Source organism: Oculina patagonica, chromosome 1, assembly GCF_052425735.1.
Source record: "Oculina patagonica isolate OP01 chromosome 1, crgOcupat, whole genome shotgun sequence".
NCBI lineage: Eukaryota > Metazoa > Cnidaria > Anthozoa > Scleractinia > Oculinidae > Oculina > Oculina patagonica.
In genome coordinates, this window is record NC_135758.1 from 31,827,497 (window position 1) to 31,846,218 (window position 18,722).

The 18,722-nt window shown below is 42.3% G+C and overlaps 1 protein-coding gene across 1 annotated transcript; it reads left to right on the forward strand.

The window, feature by feature from the left end:
• Positions 1 to 718: 718 nt before the first annotated feature.
• Positions 719 to 18,344, forward strand: LOC144664243 (uncharacterized). Its single transcript, XM_078525351.1, is given in 13 exon segments — positions 719 to 1,151; positions 1,410 to 1,835; positions 3,206 to 3,358; positions 3,705 to 3,737; positions 4,522 to 4,634; positions 6,164 to 6,276; positions 7,907 to 8,216; positions 8,594 to 9,491; positions 9,937 to 13,091; positions 13,776 to 14,153; positions 14,603 to 14,806; positions 15,250 to 16,304; positions 16,306 to 18,344. Coding segments are annotated over 13 exon segments (8,622 nt in total). The 5' UTR covers positions 719 to 1,036; the 3' UTR covers positions 17,975 to 18,344.
• Positions 18,345 to 18,722: the final 378 nt, after the last annotated feature.

The window sequence follows — 18,722 nt, forward strand, 5'->3', positions numbered from 1 at the left end:
TTTTTAAGCTAATTTTTACTTTTTATTAACTAGAATTGTAATGCGCAGGTGAAAATTGGTAATTGATACCGGTGCAATATAAGTTAATTAATTAATTTAACGCGTAGGGTGCAGGTCGAAGAGCCAAAGAGCAGGGAGACGCCAAAAAAAAAAAACGATCGAGAAAAAGAAACAGTCATTTGTTTTCTTTTACGCGAGTTTTTTTTTTCTGCTCTCAGAATGTCTTGTTTTATTTTTTTGTTTTCGGTCTCCTGGCAATTTAAATTTTGACAAAGTAACCCGGAGGTGAGAAACGTAGGAAAAGCATATTGACGGATGCGGGAAAAAAGGCCCGGAAAAAGGCCTATATCCTCATATACTGCGTAGTACCTTGAATTAAACCGTTCTGGCTGAAGTATAAAGCTTTGAGAAATGAGTATTTTAGCGTTATGAAACCCCTAATTAGGTCAAGGTGAATCCTGTGTGTAAATTTGCTAGCATGTGTTCTAAGTTCTACTTTTTTCCAAGTTAGCGACAATAAATTGTGAATGGTGCAACGCGCGAGCGAAAATGCACGGAACAGCAGCTGCTCGGTGGTGCGAGAGATGCGGAAAATGGTTTCCGAGCAACGGAAACACGACGCGCATCGTTCGGTAATCTTCGACATATAGTCGGAACGTGTCGGAATCTCATTACGTCATCTTGCATACAATTCTTCGTGTACGAGCAGCGTATAAAATTTTAATTTGCTGCTGTCTTTGACGTTGTCGCTTTTTTCCACCATCTTGGCTTTGAGATTTCATCCAAACCATCCTAAGTAATCACTCAAGTACAAGGCCTCAGGCCGATTTGCAGTTATAAAGGAAAACCTCAAGAAAACTTCCATTAGATTATTTGCCAGAAAGAACTGTAAAACGCAGGGATAACTCCGTGAAACGTCACCAAGCTTGTCGCCCTTCCGCCATATTGAGTTTGCACGAAAAATTTTGACGTCGAAGGAATTTGCAAGTTTGGGGCATTTTTCACCGCTTCTTATCTTCATGACTACCTATCCAGAATGTCCGACAGGTTTGGGCTTAAAGTAAAGGAAAATGCGGGGAAGACGAAATATTCTTCACTCAACTTAAACCAGACATACAAAGGAACCAAGGTTGAAACTAAGACATCCTCAGGTTTGTATTTGTACCATATTTTTCGGTTCAAGTCTCTGATTTTAAAAGTTGAATATCTTGTGGCATTCAGAATACATTTATGTGTTGAATGACGTTTTTGAGCCATTTCTGCGTTGCTTTAGTTGTAATCTGTGAGTCTTTCAAACGCGGCTTCCGGTTTTGTGGACGCTACGATGGACACTCGTGTTGTGTAATAAAGTCTGGTATATGAATACTATAACTTTCGTTTTAGCTAAGCCAAACGATATTTATTTACAGGGACTGCTCGCCATGGGCTACAGAGCCTTGGAAAAGTCGGTGCAAGTCGTCGAATCCCTCCTCCCGCGAATCTTCCGTCTTTGAAGAGCGAAAACTCCGGCAACGATCCTACAGTTTCTTTAGTTCCTAGTGGTGGTGGAGGATGGGGCAGTGCGAAGGAGAAACCTTCGGAAACTCCGCCAGTAGCAGCTACTCAAACAGCACCTCCAAGTTCTACGCCATCGCAAACAAGTGTGCCTGCTTCTCAGCAGCCGCTATTGCAGCCGCAGCGGCCTACAGCGCCGCCATCTCATCCACAACATGTACAACAACCTCAACCACAATCGCAAAACTCGGGGCAGACACAAACACAACCGGCCAAACAACAGCAAGAATCTCAAGGAAAAACATGGGGCACTGTATCGTCAAACGAGGGTGGTGGTCAAGGTAAGGAAAGCCAAATTTGGGTTTTACAAAATTTGCTCGCAAATTTGTTTTGTTTGGCGAAGGAGTAGTTTGACAACGCATCGCGTCTGTTGGTCATTGAAAATTTCTTTCCAGTTTGTAATTCATGTTTTGTGGAGCATGAGTATCTTCACTAATAAGAAAGTTATTGCCTTGATTATGTCTACATTATGTACCTTTCATGGAATTAGAGCTCCTGTGCTCCTTTGTAGGGGCATCTCTGTCACTCTAATAATCAAGTATTTATGATTACTGTAGCTTGAAGCTTTTGTTTATATGCTCACTCTTCATAAGGAATATCCTAGGATGGTTGGTTGACATGAGATTATAAGTTTTCTCCCAAATCAAAGCATTTTTCTTCTGTTTTTGTCAATTTTTTGCTACATTCTTGCTAAAAAATTTTTTACTACATGTGCAAAAAAATTATGTAGTGTCAGTGATCAGTGTAGCACCTGTTACAAAGTAGCTACGATGCTTTTTAGGGGTATACAAAGTCAAGTGACAAGTGGTATACTCAGAGTATACTACTACTTGTGCTCAATTCATTTTAAAGGCTTTATCAAATAAGAATCGGGATTGATGAGGGTTAAGGGATGAGAGTTTGACAAGCGATTTCTTCAACTCACATGTCAACTAACATCAGCACTCGGCGAAACAAGCTGCGAGTGTGCAAAGTTAACTTCATCTTCCGGTCAAATGAGTTGAAACTTTTGTTGACTCTTTTCGAAATTGAGCAGGTTTGTAGTTTATGAGAGCACACAATTTGTGATGAAGAGAAAGCTTGTCAGCTCTTATTTAGTCTTGTTCTTTTTGATATGGCCTATTTTGTTTCCGATGCTTGGGGATGTTTAGAGAACTGGGAAGTGACCTACGTGGCAGGCAAGGGTTTAAACGAGGGCTTTCAGAGTTCTTCCAACATGTAACTCTAACAAACAACACTAAGACAAGTGAAGCTCAGGGAATGTGGACTGTAAATTATAAGTGGTCGTATTGCTACTCCCTCTGGATTGGATTCTTTTTCGATAAAGGCTGACTGCCAGTGTTATAATAGGTCCTGCCAAACATTTTACATACCTGGTTGCAGAGCGGCACTGTAAGTGGTACAAAGGCATGCAACTGGAGCTGGGTTACATTTTCGTCCAAAAACTAGCTCAAAATATTTATTTGTGCACATGACTGAGCAAAAATGTGATGCTAATGGAAAGCAAGGCATGCTATCATGTTGCAAATGCCACTTAAAGTAGTTTTAAACTAATTAAGCTTGAAAATGCTAAAAATAACTTTAAAAATGCATTTTCCCGAAAAATTCCAGGAATCAATGTGTTAAATTAAGATTCTTGTCATTCCTGTAGGGAAGTCCTACTCTCACCAGGAGATGCCATATTTCAATCGGGAATTCCCAGTATTGGGTGGTGGAAACTCTGGGGAAAGGTTGCCACCACAAATGGAAGGAAAGGAGCCACCTCACCCGCAGTATGGTCAGAAACCTATGACACGCAATATGCGTAAGTGTACAAAATATTATTTGCTTCTCATCTGTAGTAAAAATATGCCCCCTGTACTTGGAAAGAATAACCCCCAGCATAAACTAACACAATTTAAGTAAGGTTTGTGTAACATGTGTTTTATTTGTGCAGTAAAAATGGTAAGCCATTGAGACAGAATTTTTCTTTTCTTTTCAACTTTGATGTAAGAACAATGTTTTCAAGCCTTACAATTGTTTTGGTTAAGTTTAGTTCATTTCTCTCTTTTTTCTTTGTTTCATCTATTTTTTTTTCCATGTCACTCACTACTCTTTTCTTACTCTTACTGCTTGTTAGTGTTGAATGTCATACTTTTTTTTTACCTTAGACGAGCCGGCATGGATGGAACGCAGTGGTCCAGGTAATGGGCTTTTACCTTTTCTGATGTTAAAACTTATGTTGTCTTCAACCCTTTTTTCAATAACTCATTTTTAAAATTTCCACTACTTACTGGGACTTACTCTTTAATTCATGTAGCAAAATACTGCAGAACTCTGAATTTTTAACAATGTTGAATGAAAAATCCGGCAATAGCAGATGGCAACAAAATGAACAAACTATAACTGGCAAATTAAACTACTAGCTCTGTAAGAAAACATTTTCCACTAATTTCCTTGTGTCACGTGTCTAGACACAGCCAGTTAGTTAAAACTATTCTGTGAATCCCTTTGTGTAAACTGCTCAAGAAAGTTGAAGAACAGTTACCTAGTAGAACTCATTTGGTACAATCGTGTTTAAATTAACTTCATTTATAAACCGTGCATCAGAGAACAGAGAGGTCAGCTTCGAGCCAAAGTGGCGCATAATGCCGGAGCTTATCCCGGTTTCCTTAGCATTAAGCAGCTAGGAGTATTTCTACTCGCCCTGGATGGGATGCTAGTCCATCGCAGGGAACCCCCCAGCGTTATTTCGCCGGTACCCATTTATACACCTGGGTGGAGAGAGGCACTATGAGAGTAAAGTGTTTTGCCTAAGAACACAACACAGTGACTCCGGCCAGGGCTCGAACCCGGAACGCTCGCTCCGGAGTCCGGCGCGCTAACCATTAGGCCACCGTGCCTCCCAGATAAACCATGCATCAGATACTCTTTAATGTTGTGCAATAATCATGTAGTATTATTGTAACAATAATATTTGTGTATCAGGTCCCCCACCTTCAGACTATGGGCCTGGAAGAGAAAGAACAGATGTTTACAATGGGGGACCAGGGGCTGGATATGGTGGAGCTCATCAGTATAGAAGACCCCAAGATTATCAGGTTAGGTTATTTTACAATTGACTTATCCAGATGTGCTGCTTGGGTACATCAGATTTCTGTAGCCTGTTCCCAAGTGTAATGGTGTATAGATTGGTGCTTTTTTCCTGGTTTCTCTAGTATGAAATGACTAGCTGAAATATGAGGCCCTGCCAGGGGGGGTTCTCGTGTCGCTTGTCTAAATTTAAAAATGTCCCGTGTCGCTGTTTTATCGCTCTTCATGTCGCTGTCGGTTATTAAATTGAAGCAAGTTTTCCTGTCCTTGTCGGAATTTAATTTTCCATAAGGGTTGTCGTTTGTCGCGGTTTTATTTTATGTGCTGTCGCTCCTTTTTGGGCCACGTCGCTTGTCGGAATTTACCCTGGCAGGGCCTCATATTATTTCTTCCTGGTTACCTTTCAGCATCTTTGCCATGTCTTCTAACTCTTCTTTACGGTTTTCTGATGACTGCTCTACTCGACTCTGCTTCAAACTGCTTGAAACTTGTGAGAATCAAGTGTCAAGTGTTCAGTCAAGTTTCTTTCTAGCTCTTTCGAATTGACACAGTCAAGAAAATTACCAAACAGATACATTTTTGATTATTCATACTTGAGTCATGTTTTGAGAAAACAATTTGTCTCTCAAGGAAAGAGAGTGTTTCATTCAAATTTTTTGCTTGGGTTGGAGTTCTGGGATGTATCTGGTACAGTGTGCTTTGATTCAAACCAAAAGTTTGCATTTCTTTATTGGTTCTGTTGTTTTCTTTTTGACCATGAATAAATATTGTTGTCCTGGCAAACCATGTAAGATCACTCAGATTTCAATGTTCTTTTTTATATTTTTTTGAAATTAAATTACAGTAAGTGCATTCCCTATTTTGCTCTTTATTCACTACTGTCTTAATTAACTTCAAAATGTTGAGGGTGGTAGTTGCAATATTGTTTTAATTGGTAACTGCATGAATTACTGTTGTCTAAATAAAAACCACTTGTTTTGTTGTCAGTACTTTCCAGTGCTTGACATTATGGTGATAGTCAAAATAATTATGGAAAGATATTGCATATCACATCAAAGGTTGATTACATGTTTATCGTTAGCTGCAAGAAAGCAAGCAACAAGTAAAGATCACTGATTGTGAACCTCATGCAGTCTGTTTGGTCTATTAGTCTATCCAAGAGTCAATGAAGTGACATGCTTATTATTATTTCTCTCATTGCGCAAGACTCTATTGACATGATTCTCACATGTATCGAGTTGAGTCTATTTACATGTAAGCTCAAAAGAGACTATCTACTTACACTTGCCTTGTAAAGAGAGATTTAGGTCCAAAGTAGTGTGCAAAGTTCTTAAACAAAGAACCTTTTTATCAGTGATACATTTGGTGTGAAAACTAACTGTGAAGTAACCCGACTTAGAGTTTACCATGGTAGAAGTAGCCCAAGACCAGTAATTTAAAATTTATACAAGTGATGTATGTGTAAGATTAGGTCACAACTTAGATGTTGGCAGTACAAGGTTTGATTGCTTATTGTTATGATTTCCTCTCATGGCAGCATGGTACTCATGGAAAGAACGTCCCTCATGGTTATCCTCCTCATCACCATGGACCACAAGGATACGGACCAGGCAGGCATCCACACGGACATCCTCCAGATCACCATCCAAGGTTTGTAGCAAAATAGTATTGTAAAGTGCAAATTATATTTTTTAGTGGTTAGTGCATTAACAATGTTATGTAACATTCATCCTCAGAAGAGTGTATAGAGCGGTTTTCACTTGAGTTGAAAGTAATTTGCGTTTGCTTTGGTTTTGCATTACTGTGCTTAGCGATTGGTTTGAAAATCTCATGCCACTTTCTCAGCCAATCAAAACTAAAACCAAAACCAATCGTGTTTGATTGGTTCACTGGATTGTTTATGTCCTTTGTGATTGGCCAGAGTAATTACAGCTTTTGGTTTTATGACACTCAATTGGAAACTGCTCTAATACTGTAAACATAGGCCATAATACAGTAGTATTTTCATTTATCTGTCAGTGTAACACTAATCACTGTACCCACACAGATCAGGAAGTTGTTCATTTATGAACCCTGATTCAAATCTTCCACTCTGTCACTATCTGATGTTGTGTGATTTACACAAGAAGGGTGTTCACAGGCACGAAAAGCATAATTATGCACAATGTGGCATACACAGGCGCAGTTCCCTTAAATTGTTATGAACAAATTGTGTTTATGCTTAATAAGGTTGCACTATATATGCCAACCGTTAGAGGTAACCAATATGTTGATATTGGCCATTCCAAAGTTGCACTGGGAACTGGGGCGAGTGTCAAGTTTTAAGCAATTGATAATCTGAAAGATCACTGTAAGGTTGGTTATTTGGCCAAGTTTGATGCTATTAGGATGAAAAGAGATGAAGTTATCGACCTTGAAACATGGTTCAAAATCCATACAAACTTCTCTTAATTTTGAGATAAAGTCCCCCACAACCGTATAAACTCTTAAAATTTATTATCAGTTTTGTGACAGCTGTAAAATCCTGCCAAAGATCTACTATTTGAAAGAAACTAAAATTAAAATCACTACTTTTGTCCATTTTCATGAGCATCGCAGAAATCATAAAAATTTTAAGAGTTTGTGATTTTGGGGGAGACGTTTGTATGGATTTTGAGCGATGTTCCAGGGTCCATAACTTTGCCTCTGTTCATCCTAAAAGCACCAAACTTGGTCAATTAACCAATCTCACTATGATCTTTCACGTGAATGTGTCATTATAGATTGCTTAAAATTGTAAGCCCCAATCCCCTGAAAAACTACAGAATGACCAATTAGACAGCTTGGACTTGCATTTTGCCGGTTTGCACAGTCAACACAGTGATGCAAGTATAAGGCCAAGCACAAGAAAAGGAAAGATTGCTGTTTTGTGCTTATGTTTATGTTACGTCAATACTACACTTGTGCTTGCATTGTCCTTGCCTTGTGCGTGTGTTTATGCGTAGTCTTGCATCATACTGTGTGCTTAAACCTAATGAGAAGCCTTGTTACTACCAGTTCTAAACTCTGGTTTCTGTTGCTTTAATCGGCTAGTATTATTGGTACTCTCCATGTGTAGGAAACTAGTCTGTTGCACACCCTCAGCATTTCAGTAAGTTTGTCCCGAAGCAAGAGTCTTGTCTGATTTGTTAAGACAGCATTGGAGTCTCAAGAACTGAAGATCTTGTTGTTAGTTCCCAATAAACAAGGTGTGAATTAACATGAGATAACAGCTTCATAATTAATTTTTTATCTATTACAGAGGACCAGGGCACAGACCAGGAACTGCTCCAGGGCCTGCACATGGTGGCAGGCTGCCAGATGTGGGTCGTGGTGAAGGGTATGGAAGGCCAGCAATCCTCAAACCAGAAGACATACAGGCAATGGCAGATAATGATGAAGAGGAGGAAGGTGGGTGGGCTGGTGCTCAACATGAAGTTGATTATGCAGCAAAGCTGGACTTTGAAGACTTTGAAGATGATGAAAACCCTCCCACTGAAGCTTCTCGGAAACGCGAGAGGGAAACTAGAGGTGAACAAGAAGCAAGATGGCAAAGCAATGAAAGCAGACCTGTAAGTGATGTACAGTAATATTCACTCTTGCAAACAATGAATTATTTTATCTAATGTAATAAAATAATGTATTGCATTTGTGCTTGAAGGTAGAACATGCACATGTACCTGTACTTTCACAGGGTCGCACTTGCTCTTCCAAGCTGGTATGCTATTCTTACTGCCTTAAACAACACAGGTGTAGTACTGTCTTGCCAATGAGCTGTTAGAAATTTTAGAGTGGCCTGAACACAACACGAAATTGGCATCACAATAAGTTCAACCTTCATTATCATTCTTTCCCATCTTACATGTGTCTCAATTTTTATTGCAGATAATTTTGTGATGTTAAGTAATTACTTTTATATTTATGAATCACTTTTCTCCTTTTCTATCAGGATAAAGAAATGGGACCACCTCCAACAAGACAGGCATGGTCTGAATCATCAGGGCATCCTCCTCCTTACTCTGAAAACAGACAAGTACCTCCAGGTCCTGGAGTGAGGCCATTTGATAGCAGAGGTTCTCCTCCTGCTCCAGGATGGCCTATGCCTTACCCTCAACATGTGCAGCAGAGAGGAGGACAACCAGCACACCCTCCTCCTCCCCCAGTTAGTTCTGATCAAGGACAACCAGTCCCCAAGTCAGAAGAACCTGTTGCGAATGAATGGCAGAAACGCAGAACAAAACAACAAGAGGAAATGCGTGCGGCAGTGGAGAGGGCTAGGAAAAGGCGTGAGGAAGATGAATTAAGACGGCAAGCAGAACAAAAAGCAGCTGCAACAGCCAAACTAAAGGAACTGGAGTTAAAAAGGGTAAGGAGGGAAAGTGCAAAAGAAGGAGATGATGCTTGGGCAGAAGAACTGGATTCCATTGAAAAAGATTCTCACAGCAAGGAAACTGCAAATGAACAACGAATGCCAGAAAGTCCTAATAGGGAAACTGAACCACAGAATGTAGCAGTACACCAGCAGGATAGTGCCTTTATTCGAAGTGAGCTTCCAGAACATGTAAATAGGCAGAGAAATGACAGTGAATCCAGTGATGCTTCAAGGTCTAGTGCATCGCGAGGTGCTTCGCGACCTCATCACCACCCACCAAGAGACATTCCACCTCGTTTCCAACAGCAACAACTCAGACAGCAACATTTCCAGCAGCAACAGCATTACCAGCAACAGCCGCCTTATCCTCAGCAGTATCCATATCACCAGCAGCAGCTGGCTAGATCTCCGCAACTCAGAGAGTTTCCAGAGGGACCTCTGTCAGTAGCCACTCATCATCCCATTGTAGATTCAGGTGGGTAAACAGTCTTAATTCACAATACAATACATACTTTATTGACTTTCCCCCTAGAGGCTTTTCAAAGACAATGAAATAAATACAATAATAATTTAAAACTACTTAAAAACTCTAAGATGATATTCATACTTAAAATTAATTCACAATGAATGATTGTACCTATGTGGTGGTCATTATTATGGTCACAATTTTCTGTTGGTGTTATGTATACAGTTACTGTATGAGAGCAAGGTCAGACTTCAGACTGTCTCTGTCAGTCATTTTTTTGTTATTTTTTGTGATGCTTGTTTTTATATTGACACATACCTGTAGTTTATTTAAGTACAAGATTAGCATCCCCTTACAAATATTGGCAAGTTGTCTGATGTCATAAAAGTGGTGCCTAAACTGTATTCATGAATAACATATCTGGTGGTTTAAACTTGTATCATATTGGTTTCAGGTCCTGTTTCACCTTCATATGCTGTTAAACCTGATCAACCTGTGAGGAGAATAATGAAGCGTTCTGATAGCAGTAGCACAGCTGGAGATGATATAGCAAGTGTCAAGTCGCTTGAAAGTGGCAGTGGTGAGCCAAGCAGAGAAAGTGAAAAGAGACTACCCACCAGTGCACATGTAAAGCCTGTCAAGACAGACAAAACTGAGGAGCCACCAAAAGAGCGTGGTGCTGAAACTGACAGACCTAACATCAACAGAGTGGAAAGGAGGCCAGTTGATGACCACGACATACCAGTATTTGACGAGGCTGGAAGTTTCAGATCAGGTGAAACAAGGCAAAGAAAACAAAGTGACCCTGACAAGCCACAACGTACTGAACCTGACAAAGAAAATGCGGTTTCAAAAGAGAGGGTACATGAAAAAGAAGAAAGGAAAGGCAGTCACGATGGCACATCAAAGCCTGTTCCTGAGAAAAACACTCAGACTAGAGATCGACGAGAAGAAAGGCGCAGTTCAAAACGGGAAACCAGACCACAGGATAACAGACGCAGTGAAGATTCCAGAGACCTGGGAAAAAGAAAACGTGATGACAATGAAGATGGTGGGCAATTCGTTGAGAGAAGGGGGAGATTTGCTGGTCGTGGTGATACAAAACGTGAACGGTTCTCAGAATCCCATGGTCGTGGTAGGGTTAGTTTCCCTGTACGGGGCCATGGCCGTGGTGCTGGTGGTACTGTTACTAGCCATCGAGGTCGTGGAAGAGGAGAAAGAGGAAATAGAGATAGTAGAGATTACAGAGATAAAGAGTACAGGCCAACTAGAACAAGAGAACCAAGACCTTCACCACCTGTGAAAACTGTTAAGGATGAATGGAAACAAAAAGAAGAGGATAAAGAAAATGTGGTGAAAGAGAATGCTAATATAATTACAAATGAGAATGCCAAGAAAGTTCAGGAGGATGCTGTCACAGTTAAACGTGAAAAAGTTTCAGAAAGTACCCCTTCACTCACTGAAAAAGATGTAAAGGAACCCCAGAAGAGAGATGGAGAGACTTTAGCTGAGGAGAATAAAAAAGACCGAGATGATTCCTTGATTCAAGAAAGCAAAGCTAAGGAGGATAAAGAAATACCTTCAAAACTACCTGACAAGGATGCTGAAAAATCAAAAGGTGAAGATGATGCAAGAAAGAAAGCTGATACTAGTGATTTGAAACCCAAGGGGCGTGGTGGCTTTGGAAAACCTCCTCAATATTCACAGGATTCCAGAAGTGCAGGTTATCAGGACAAACGACCAGAAAGAAGAAAGTTTACTGACAAGAGGCGGACAACTCAGGAGAGTGGCAGAGATCGTGATCTAGACTATGATGATAAACGCTCGACACGAAACTACAACAGAGAGCAAACCAGTCAAAGATCCACAGGACGGGGAAGAGGTCGGGAAAAGGAACAGAAATCCCATTATCAACATGACAACAGGGACACTGGAAACAGGCGTTCCTTTCAGGATGACAGGAAGAAAAGAGTCAGTGAAAGGGATAATGACCAGCAACCTTTTAGGCAGAGAGGAGAGGAGAGAAGCCAAAGAGGTGGCTACCATTCCACACGTGGTCGTCCTGGTAAGCCCCCTGTGCGAACAGGAGTACGTGGAGGCAGATCAAATCAACCAGTCGGAAGTGGACGATTCGGAAATAACTACAGACGCTCAAAATCAACAGACGAAGAACTGTCTGATGATGACTATGACAGTGACTCAAGCAGTTACACTACTGCTACATCTGCATCTGAAGAAAGAAGGGATGACAAGTCTAGCGATATAGAAAAGGAAAATGAATCAAAGAGGGGAAAGGAGAGTAGCATGACTTTTGATAAATCAAGAGGTAGTTTACGATCTGCAAGATCTCCAGTACGTGGAAAGGTGTCATCACGCGCTGGAGCTCGAGGCGCTGGTGGGTTTGGTCGAAGTAGGAGAGAAGTGGAACGGCCACCTCGCTTCCAGAAGCAACATGAAAGGGAACGAGCTGGCATGGGTAGAGGCCTTTCTCATGGTGTAAGACCTAGTGAAGGAAGAGAGAGTGGTCCTGGTAGAGGCAGGGGGAGAGGAAGAGGTAGAAGAGAGCAATTTCCAAAAGATTCACCCGAAGGACCAGGTATACCAGTCACAGAGGACTGGGATGAAGAACTAGCTGATACTCAAAAGGAAGGCGAAACTTTAAGAAGCGATAAGCCAGGAGGAAGAAGAGAGTCTGCTCCAAGGAGAGGGTTCCCAGCCTCACGGTCGTCTTCAGACAGGACTAGGAGAGACAAGAACAGAGAACCTGGTGGGACACGTAACACATCCTCTAGACGAGAGCCTTTTTTAGTGGAAAGGCAGCAGGCAAAGGTTGATGGTTCCAAATCGGCCAGCGGGGAACCTCGGGCACCTTTGCCTGCTGCTAGAAATGGCTTTAGTAAGGATGGAAACCGTAGGTCAGACATGCAGCAAGTACATGTTCATAGTACTGGACTGGATAGCATCAACACTGGGGTTAGCGAGAACAAAGTGCCAAGAAAACAAGAAACTCCTGTAAGAAAGACTGATATTCAACAGTTTGACTTGCACAATATTGCCGGAGTTATCTGCATTGATGACATGACAGATGATGACTCTGATATCTCGTCAACTCTCAGTGGCTTTGTTGAGGTCACATCTCGCCGAACTCAAAAAGAGAACAAAGACAGGCAACGCGAAGAAGAAGAGAGGAGGAAGAAGATGGATGAGCAAAACAGACAGCGTGGAAATCAGGTGGGAAATAAAAAGAACCAACCATCCAAGCCCCCAAGGTTCAGCAAACAGCATACACCGCAAGCCAACACACAGAGTAAACCGCCTGGAGTAATTGGAAAAGTGACATCTGCTGCTGTTTCAGAGGCAGGCATTGGACCCACTATCACAGGATCCAACAGCAATCCATCCAGTGCAAATTCTACAAAGCGTAACAGCCCAGTGACTGTTGAAAGGCCTGTGTCACCTCCACCTCCCCCAGTCTTCAATGCATGGGACAAACCTCTCATTGTCACTCCTGCCAAACCACCAAGTGTGACTCCTGTGGTGACCTCTTCAATTCCTGATCCCCTTGCAGTTGGAAGTGGTAAGCCATCATCCACACGACCTGTCCAACCGGTGAGTTGAATAATTTTCCTCCTTTTGTTTTGTGTCTTGTGTTGTCAGTATGTGCGGAAATGGGTTCTGCACCTGAGATAAATGTTGCAGGTTGTCATTGGTTTCTTAAATGTTTTGACCCACTTACTTTACCGAACAGTGTTGTGGCAAGAGTGGGTCAAACAAAGTCAGCACTTTTAACCTAAATTTTGAGACGGTTTTTCAAACATGGACATGTAAGTTATGTTTAAGAACCAAAGGCTGTGAGCAGGTTTACCCAATATAAATGGTAAAGGAACTGATCTTCAAAGGGGATTCCTTCTCAATATACACTCCCAACTATTACTATAAGAAATGTATGGAAACCGGTGAGGAGAATCTGTATGGTGACCAGCACTGCCAATGCATGTCTTCTTGGTCTGGTTTAACCTTTTGCAATGTTAAGTAATTTTGAAATTCAAAATTGATTGTCCCATTATCACGTGTTTGTGTCATAAAAAACATCCAAAGAAAATTGTTATCTGCCAATTTATCACTGAAACCTTGCTTACCACCGTTTGCATACATTGCTTGGATCAAAATTTTGTGGAATTGTCTTCTGATGAGTTTAATTTGTAAAGGGACACTGTTTGTACTCCATTCTATAGAGAAGCTAGCAGATGATGATCTAATTGGCAATGACTCTCTTGATTTTGCTTACAACAGGGAACAGTTATCTCTTCTGCTGCCTCTCTGATTGAAGATATAAGTGTAGATGATGACTACATCGCCATGACTAAGGAAATTGCATTGCTGGCACCTCCTGAAGAACCAGAAGAGAGTGAAGAACCGACCCAGATAGTTTCAAAAACAAAGCCAAAAGGTGGAACCCGAGAGCAAACATCGGAGAAAAGTGGAAAGGTTACTGATTCCTCAGAACAAAGATCCCAGCCTAAACCTCAGCGAGAAAAGCCACCAAGGTTTGACCGAGGTGGCAAGCGAAGAGTTGCCACAGGCACTGATGAAACAAAGTCTGGTGGCCCCAAGGGAAGAAAGAACAGTCGTGACAATGTGGTGTCTCAGAAGCAAGCTAAAGGATCAGGGGTAAGAAAAGCAGTTGTGATGTCGACAGAAGTCAGTTGTTAGATTTCTGCTCACCGAGAGATGTTGTGTTCAGCACATAAGGAAGCGAACCTCTAAAGTTGCCGCTTTCTTTAGTGGCTAAGCTTACACAGCCAGTTTTGAGCGCAAGAAAAGAATGCCTGTTGGGTGTACGTGTAAGTAAGTACAAGGTCCAAATCTGTCTTCCAGGCTAAATGGCTTACAAGACCGGCATTTTACTCCTTTAGACAGCATGCTAGTCCATCTTCGGTGATACCCCAGCATTTTGTCATGTTTTTTGGTGGAGGGAGAGGCACTCATACTTAGTCAGTCTTGCCCAAAAATACCTGCCTTGACCTGCTTGATCTGGTGTCCAATGCTCAGACCAGGGGCCTCCCCCTTTACAGGTGTTTCACTGGGTTCAGTTTGACCTTTCATTTCTTTCTCTTCAGGATAATACTGTGAAAGGAAAGACGGTAACAAAACCTAGCTCTCAGCAACAGTCAGCTTCACCTGAAGGTGAAATTCCAGATGATCCAGAAGCTTCTAAAGAGGTACAAGAATCCGAGGAATTCGACACTCCAGCTGTCGAGGACATGGTTACAGCTGCTTCTGATGAAGGCAGTGAGGAAAAAGATGATGTGAAAGAAAGCGAGGTTGGTTGAATAACTTGTACATGTACACTGTAGTTTCTATTCTTTTGAACATCGTTTATTGTTAAATGGCAAGATTTAGCAACGCAATTTCTATTTGCGTACATGAAAAAAGAATTTGAAAGGTTGGGTAGCGAACAGTGTAGTAAAGGTCTATATAGATGGAGTAACTTATAACTGTGTAAGTGTAAATAATTATTGGAAAATTCAATAAAATTATTTTATTCAGAAAAGTAAAAAGGAAACTTGTGGTCCCGTTACCTTGTGGCTAATTCGTACAGTTTAATATCCAGCAAGTACACTTACTTAAGCCATTTTTTATGTTTAACAACAGATCTGCAACCACTTTCCTCACATTTACCCTATGCTTAAGTGGAATCGACCACAAAACTGTGTTAGTTCCTGACTATTATTTTAGTTCCTAACTGGTAGTTGATTTTTTTAAGGAGCAAGAAGCCAAAGATGACTCTGAAAGTGAATCGAGCAGAAAGGACTCCGAACCTGATTTGAACATGGATTCAGCCGAGAGAAATGATGACACTGACAACCTTTTCAGCACAGGAACTCTCTCAGTAGACATTCATGAAAGACCAACTGCTGACATACCAGCCCGAGAGCCATCTCCAGTATCACCAGCTATTTTTGAAATGACAAAGAAGATGGAAGCATCCAGGAAACTTTGGGAAGGTGGCCTTGGTATTGGACGTGCAAGCCATCCAGTTGCTGCATGGGAAGAGACCTTGCGCACGTCAGCGAATGTCAGTTCATCCATTGTGGGCATGCCAGTCGTGGAATCAGCAGAGTCAAGGCTTACTGATGATCAAGTTGCCGTGTCTAAAACACAAGGTGAATTGGAAGGTAATTCCAGCAAGGCTGATTCTAAACCTTCTGACAGTATAAACTTTCCTAAGAAAACTGGAGCAGGGGAGCAGCAGAATGTTTGTAAAGTGAAGCCCCAGCAGCAACAGCAGCAGCCTGTCAAACCTCAACAGTCATCTTCTATTGTACCTCAACCAACGGAGGAAAACCGTCAAACGGAATTGAATGCAGTCCCTTTAAGTCAGCCTATGCTAACACAGGACCATTTGCTGCATCAACAGGCAATACCACCGCGTTATGCATCATTTCCTTTTGTCAGCTCGTATGTGGATTTCCAGCAGAGACAGCCATATCTGCAACAGCAGCTTCAACAACTTCAACAAACTAATCAACAGGTGACACCTTCCTTTCCCCTTACCCATGTGCAGCAAGTGAACCAGGGGCGGACATCATCTTCACCCCTGTCCCAGGCTACACAAGATGTGTATCAGTCGCCATTCCTGGCTGGCGGTGTGTACTCAGCAGGGAATTTCCAGGGAAATCAACCTTTCGTGTCTGTTACTCTGTTGCCATCCACCACAACTCAGTCATTTGTGACCTCTGCACCAAGGACCCAGACAACATCGTTGATGGGAATTCAGACTCAGCAACCAAAGACTGCCAGTGGACCAGTCTTTCCACAAGAACCAACAAGGAGCACAGACCATGTACATGCAGTTCGACCCTAAAACATTAAGAGGAGGAACACCTTTGTTTAACGTGACCCAGCACCCACAGTCCGCCCAGAGACATCTGTTAGGAGCTCAGTCAGGAATCGTGGGAGAGGGTGTGCCACGACAGGGTGCCTTTCCAACTGCTCAGCCAACACAGCAACAATTCCAAGGAACTTACCCTTTCCAGCAGAAGCAAGGCACCTATGATGTCGCACAAGACATGCAAATGAAGAAAACATCCCAACAAACTGTAGACTTCACTCGGCAGTCCGAACTAGTGAAACACGTTAATGCCAAACCTTTTGAACCTCCAAAGAGATCAACCCCTGGTTCTGCGTCATCCAGCAATGCTGCAATTGGTCCTATGGTGTCATCGACATTTGTCCGAAATCCAAACTTGATGAATATTCGTCCTGGTGCTCCAGATCTGAGAGGATCATCACAGAGTCCACCAGTATCAACATCCCTCATCTCAGGCAGACCAGTATCCATGTCACCTGTTGACCCAGGTGTTCCGTTTCCTGGCGCTGTTGGAACATTTCCTAAGCATGCTGCAATAGGACAGTTTCAAGTGCAACAGCAGCCTCAAGGAGTGCAGCCTCAGCAGTTCACTCCTTTTCAGCAGCAGCCAGTGGGTATACAGCATACTCTTCAGATAAGACCCCAGGGACAGCAGCAACAGCAAGGTGTTAATCAGTTACCAGGTGCTGCAGCCGCCATCCTACCAAATCCTGCTGTCATGGCTGCCACAATGCCAAGGCAACTCATCCGAGCACCAGGCCTTGGTCCAATAGGCGTTGGAGGAACACAACCCAACGCAACAAATGCACAGCGATTCCCCGCCCCTATCCAGCGCCCTATGACGTCCTTAATTCACGGAGTACCTCACATGCAAGCCCCTCGAGGACCTCATGGGCAAACGGTACCACCACCTCAAATGGTGCCTACAAAACAACCAATCGTGTCAAACAGACCTCAATTGCCGCCGCAACCCACACCACACCAGGACCCTTTGGCGGCTGCTTTTAAGATAGAACAACATCACAAGATGTTGGAACAGACCAGAATGTTCTTTGCACAACAGGGACAAGTGCAACACCAACGGATCCCGCCAATGAACATTCTAGCTGAACAGCAAGTCAGAGCTGTTACCAGCTTACAAGATGACAAGCCAACCATGAAAGGACAAGTACCAAGAGATTATCAGAAACCTCAAGAAAAGAAGGAAGAAACGAAATCTCAAATAGAAGCTAACTCAAGAAACAAAAAACCCAATTCTGAACAGCCAAACAAGACGTCAAAGACAACCAAAGTAGACTCAAAGCCAGAAGAAAGCAACAAAGACAAGAACATCGCAACAAAGCAGGATGGTAAAGGCACTGCAAACAAGAGCGGAAGCCTCGTCCGCGTTCAGCCCCTGCCAATGCCAGCAAGAAACAGGCCAAACAGGCCCCGTGGCCCTCCAAGAATGCCAGGTTCTATGCCTGCTACCAAAGCCAAGATCTCTGGACGACCAGAGAAAGAAGCCAAAGATATTGTTCCGGACCAGCCTAATGAATCTCCAGGCCCCAAGAGTTCAGATCAGGCAAAAACGTCCGATGCACAATCCGTGCCACCACTTAGTGTCAACAAAGGATAAAGAAAAACTTTTTTTTAAGATACCGAGTTTTCGGTAATTTTATTTGTCTGCCCAGCGAGAACTTGCTTTTGTGGTACGAACCACATACTCTACGAGAAGTATATTATCATACGCGTGATTTTCAGTTTGTAATCATAGTATTGTGAAAGGCTTTCCCTTCGGGATTACTCGCGTAGCCGTTTTCTTCATAATTGTTATTTCTCTCATTGCCGCAACACTGTAAATTAGTCCATGGAATGTTTGTACAGAGGTTTGCGATGAGTTAATTTATTATTATTAGGCTTACTTGATGTAAAAGAGGTGAGGCATTTCACCACTGGAAGTTCGAGCATTTTTGTGATAATCATAAGATTAAAAACAGGTTCAAGAATGTGGTGTTTGTTTGGCAGGCTAGTGAAAACACCGTGTGTGAAGAACTGCTGACATTAAGGGCCCACTGACGGATTTCTCGCGCGTTGCTAAGGTGCTAAAAGAGCGCGCGCTGTATTGCGTGTACAGGTTACTCACGCTATCTGTCCGCGCCAGATGTGCAAAAAATTTCCTTTCGAGCACTTCTTCAAACTCGCCAAATAAGATGAAACAATAAGAACTACCGAAAAACTTCCTGACTAATAGTTGACTTAACATCTGAGACTCAGTCAGATTAAATTGAACCAGGAAAAGCAGTTTTTTTACACATGCAAATAATCTCAAAAGCGTACGCGTACAACTAGCGCGCGCACTGTTCTCTTGTCAGATGAATTACGCA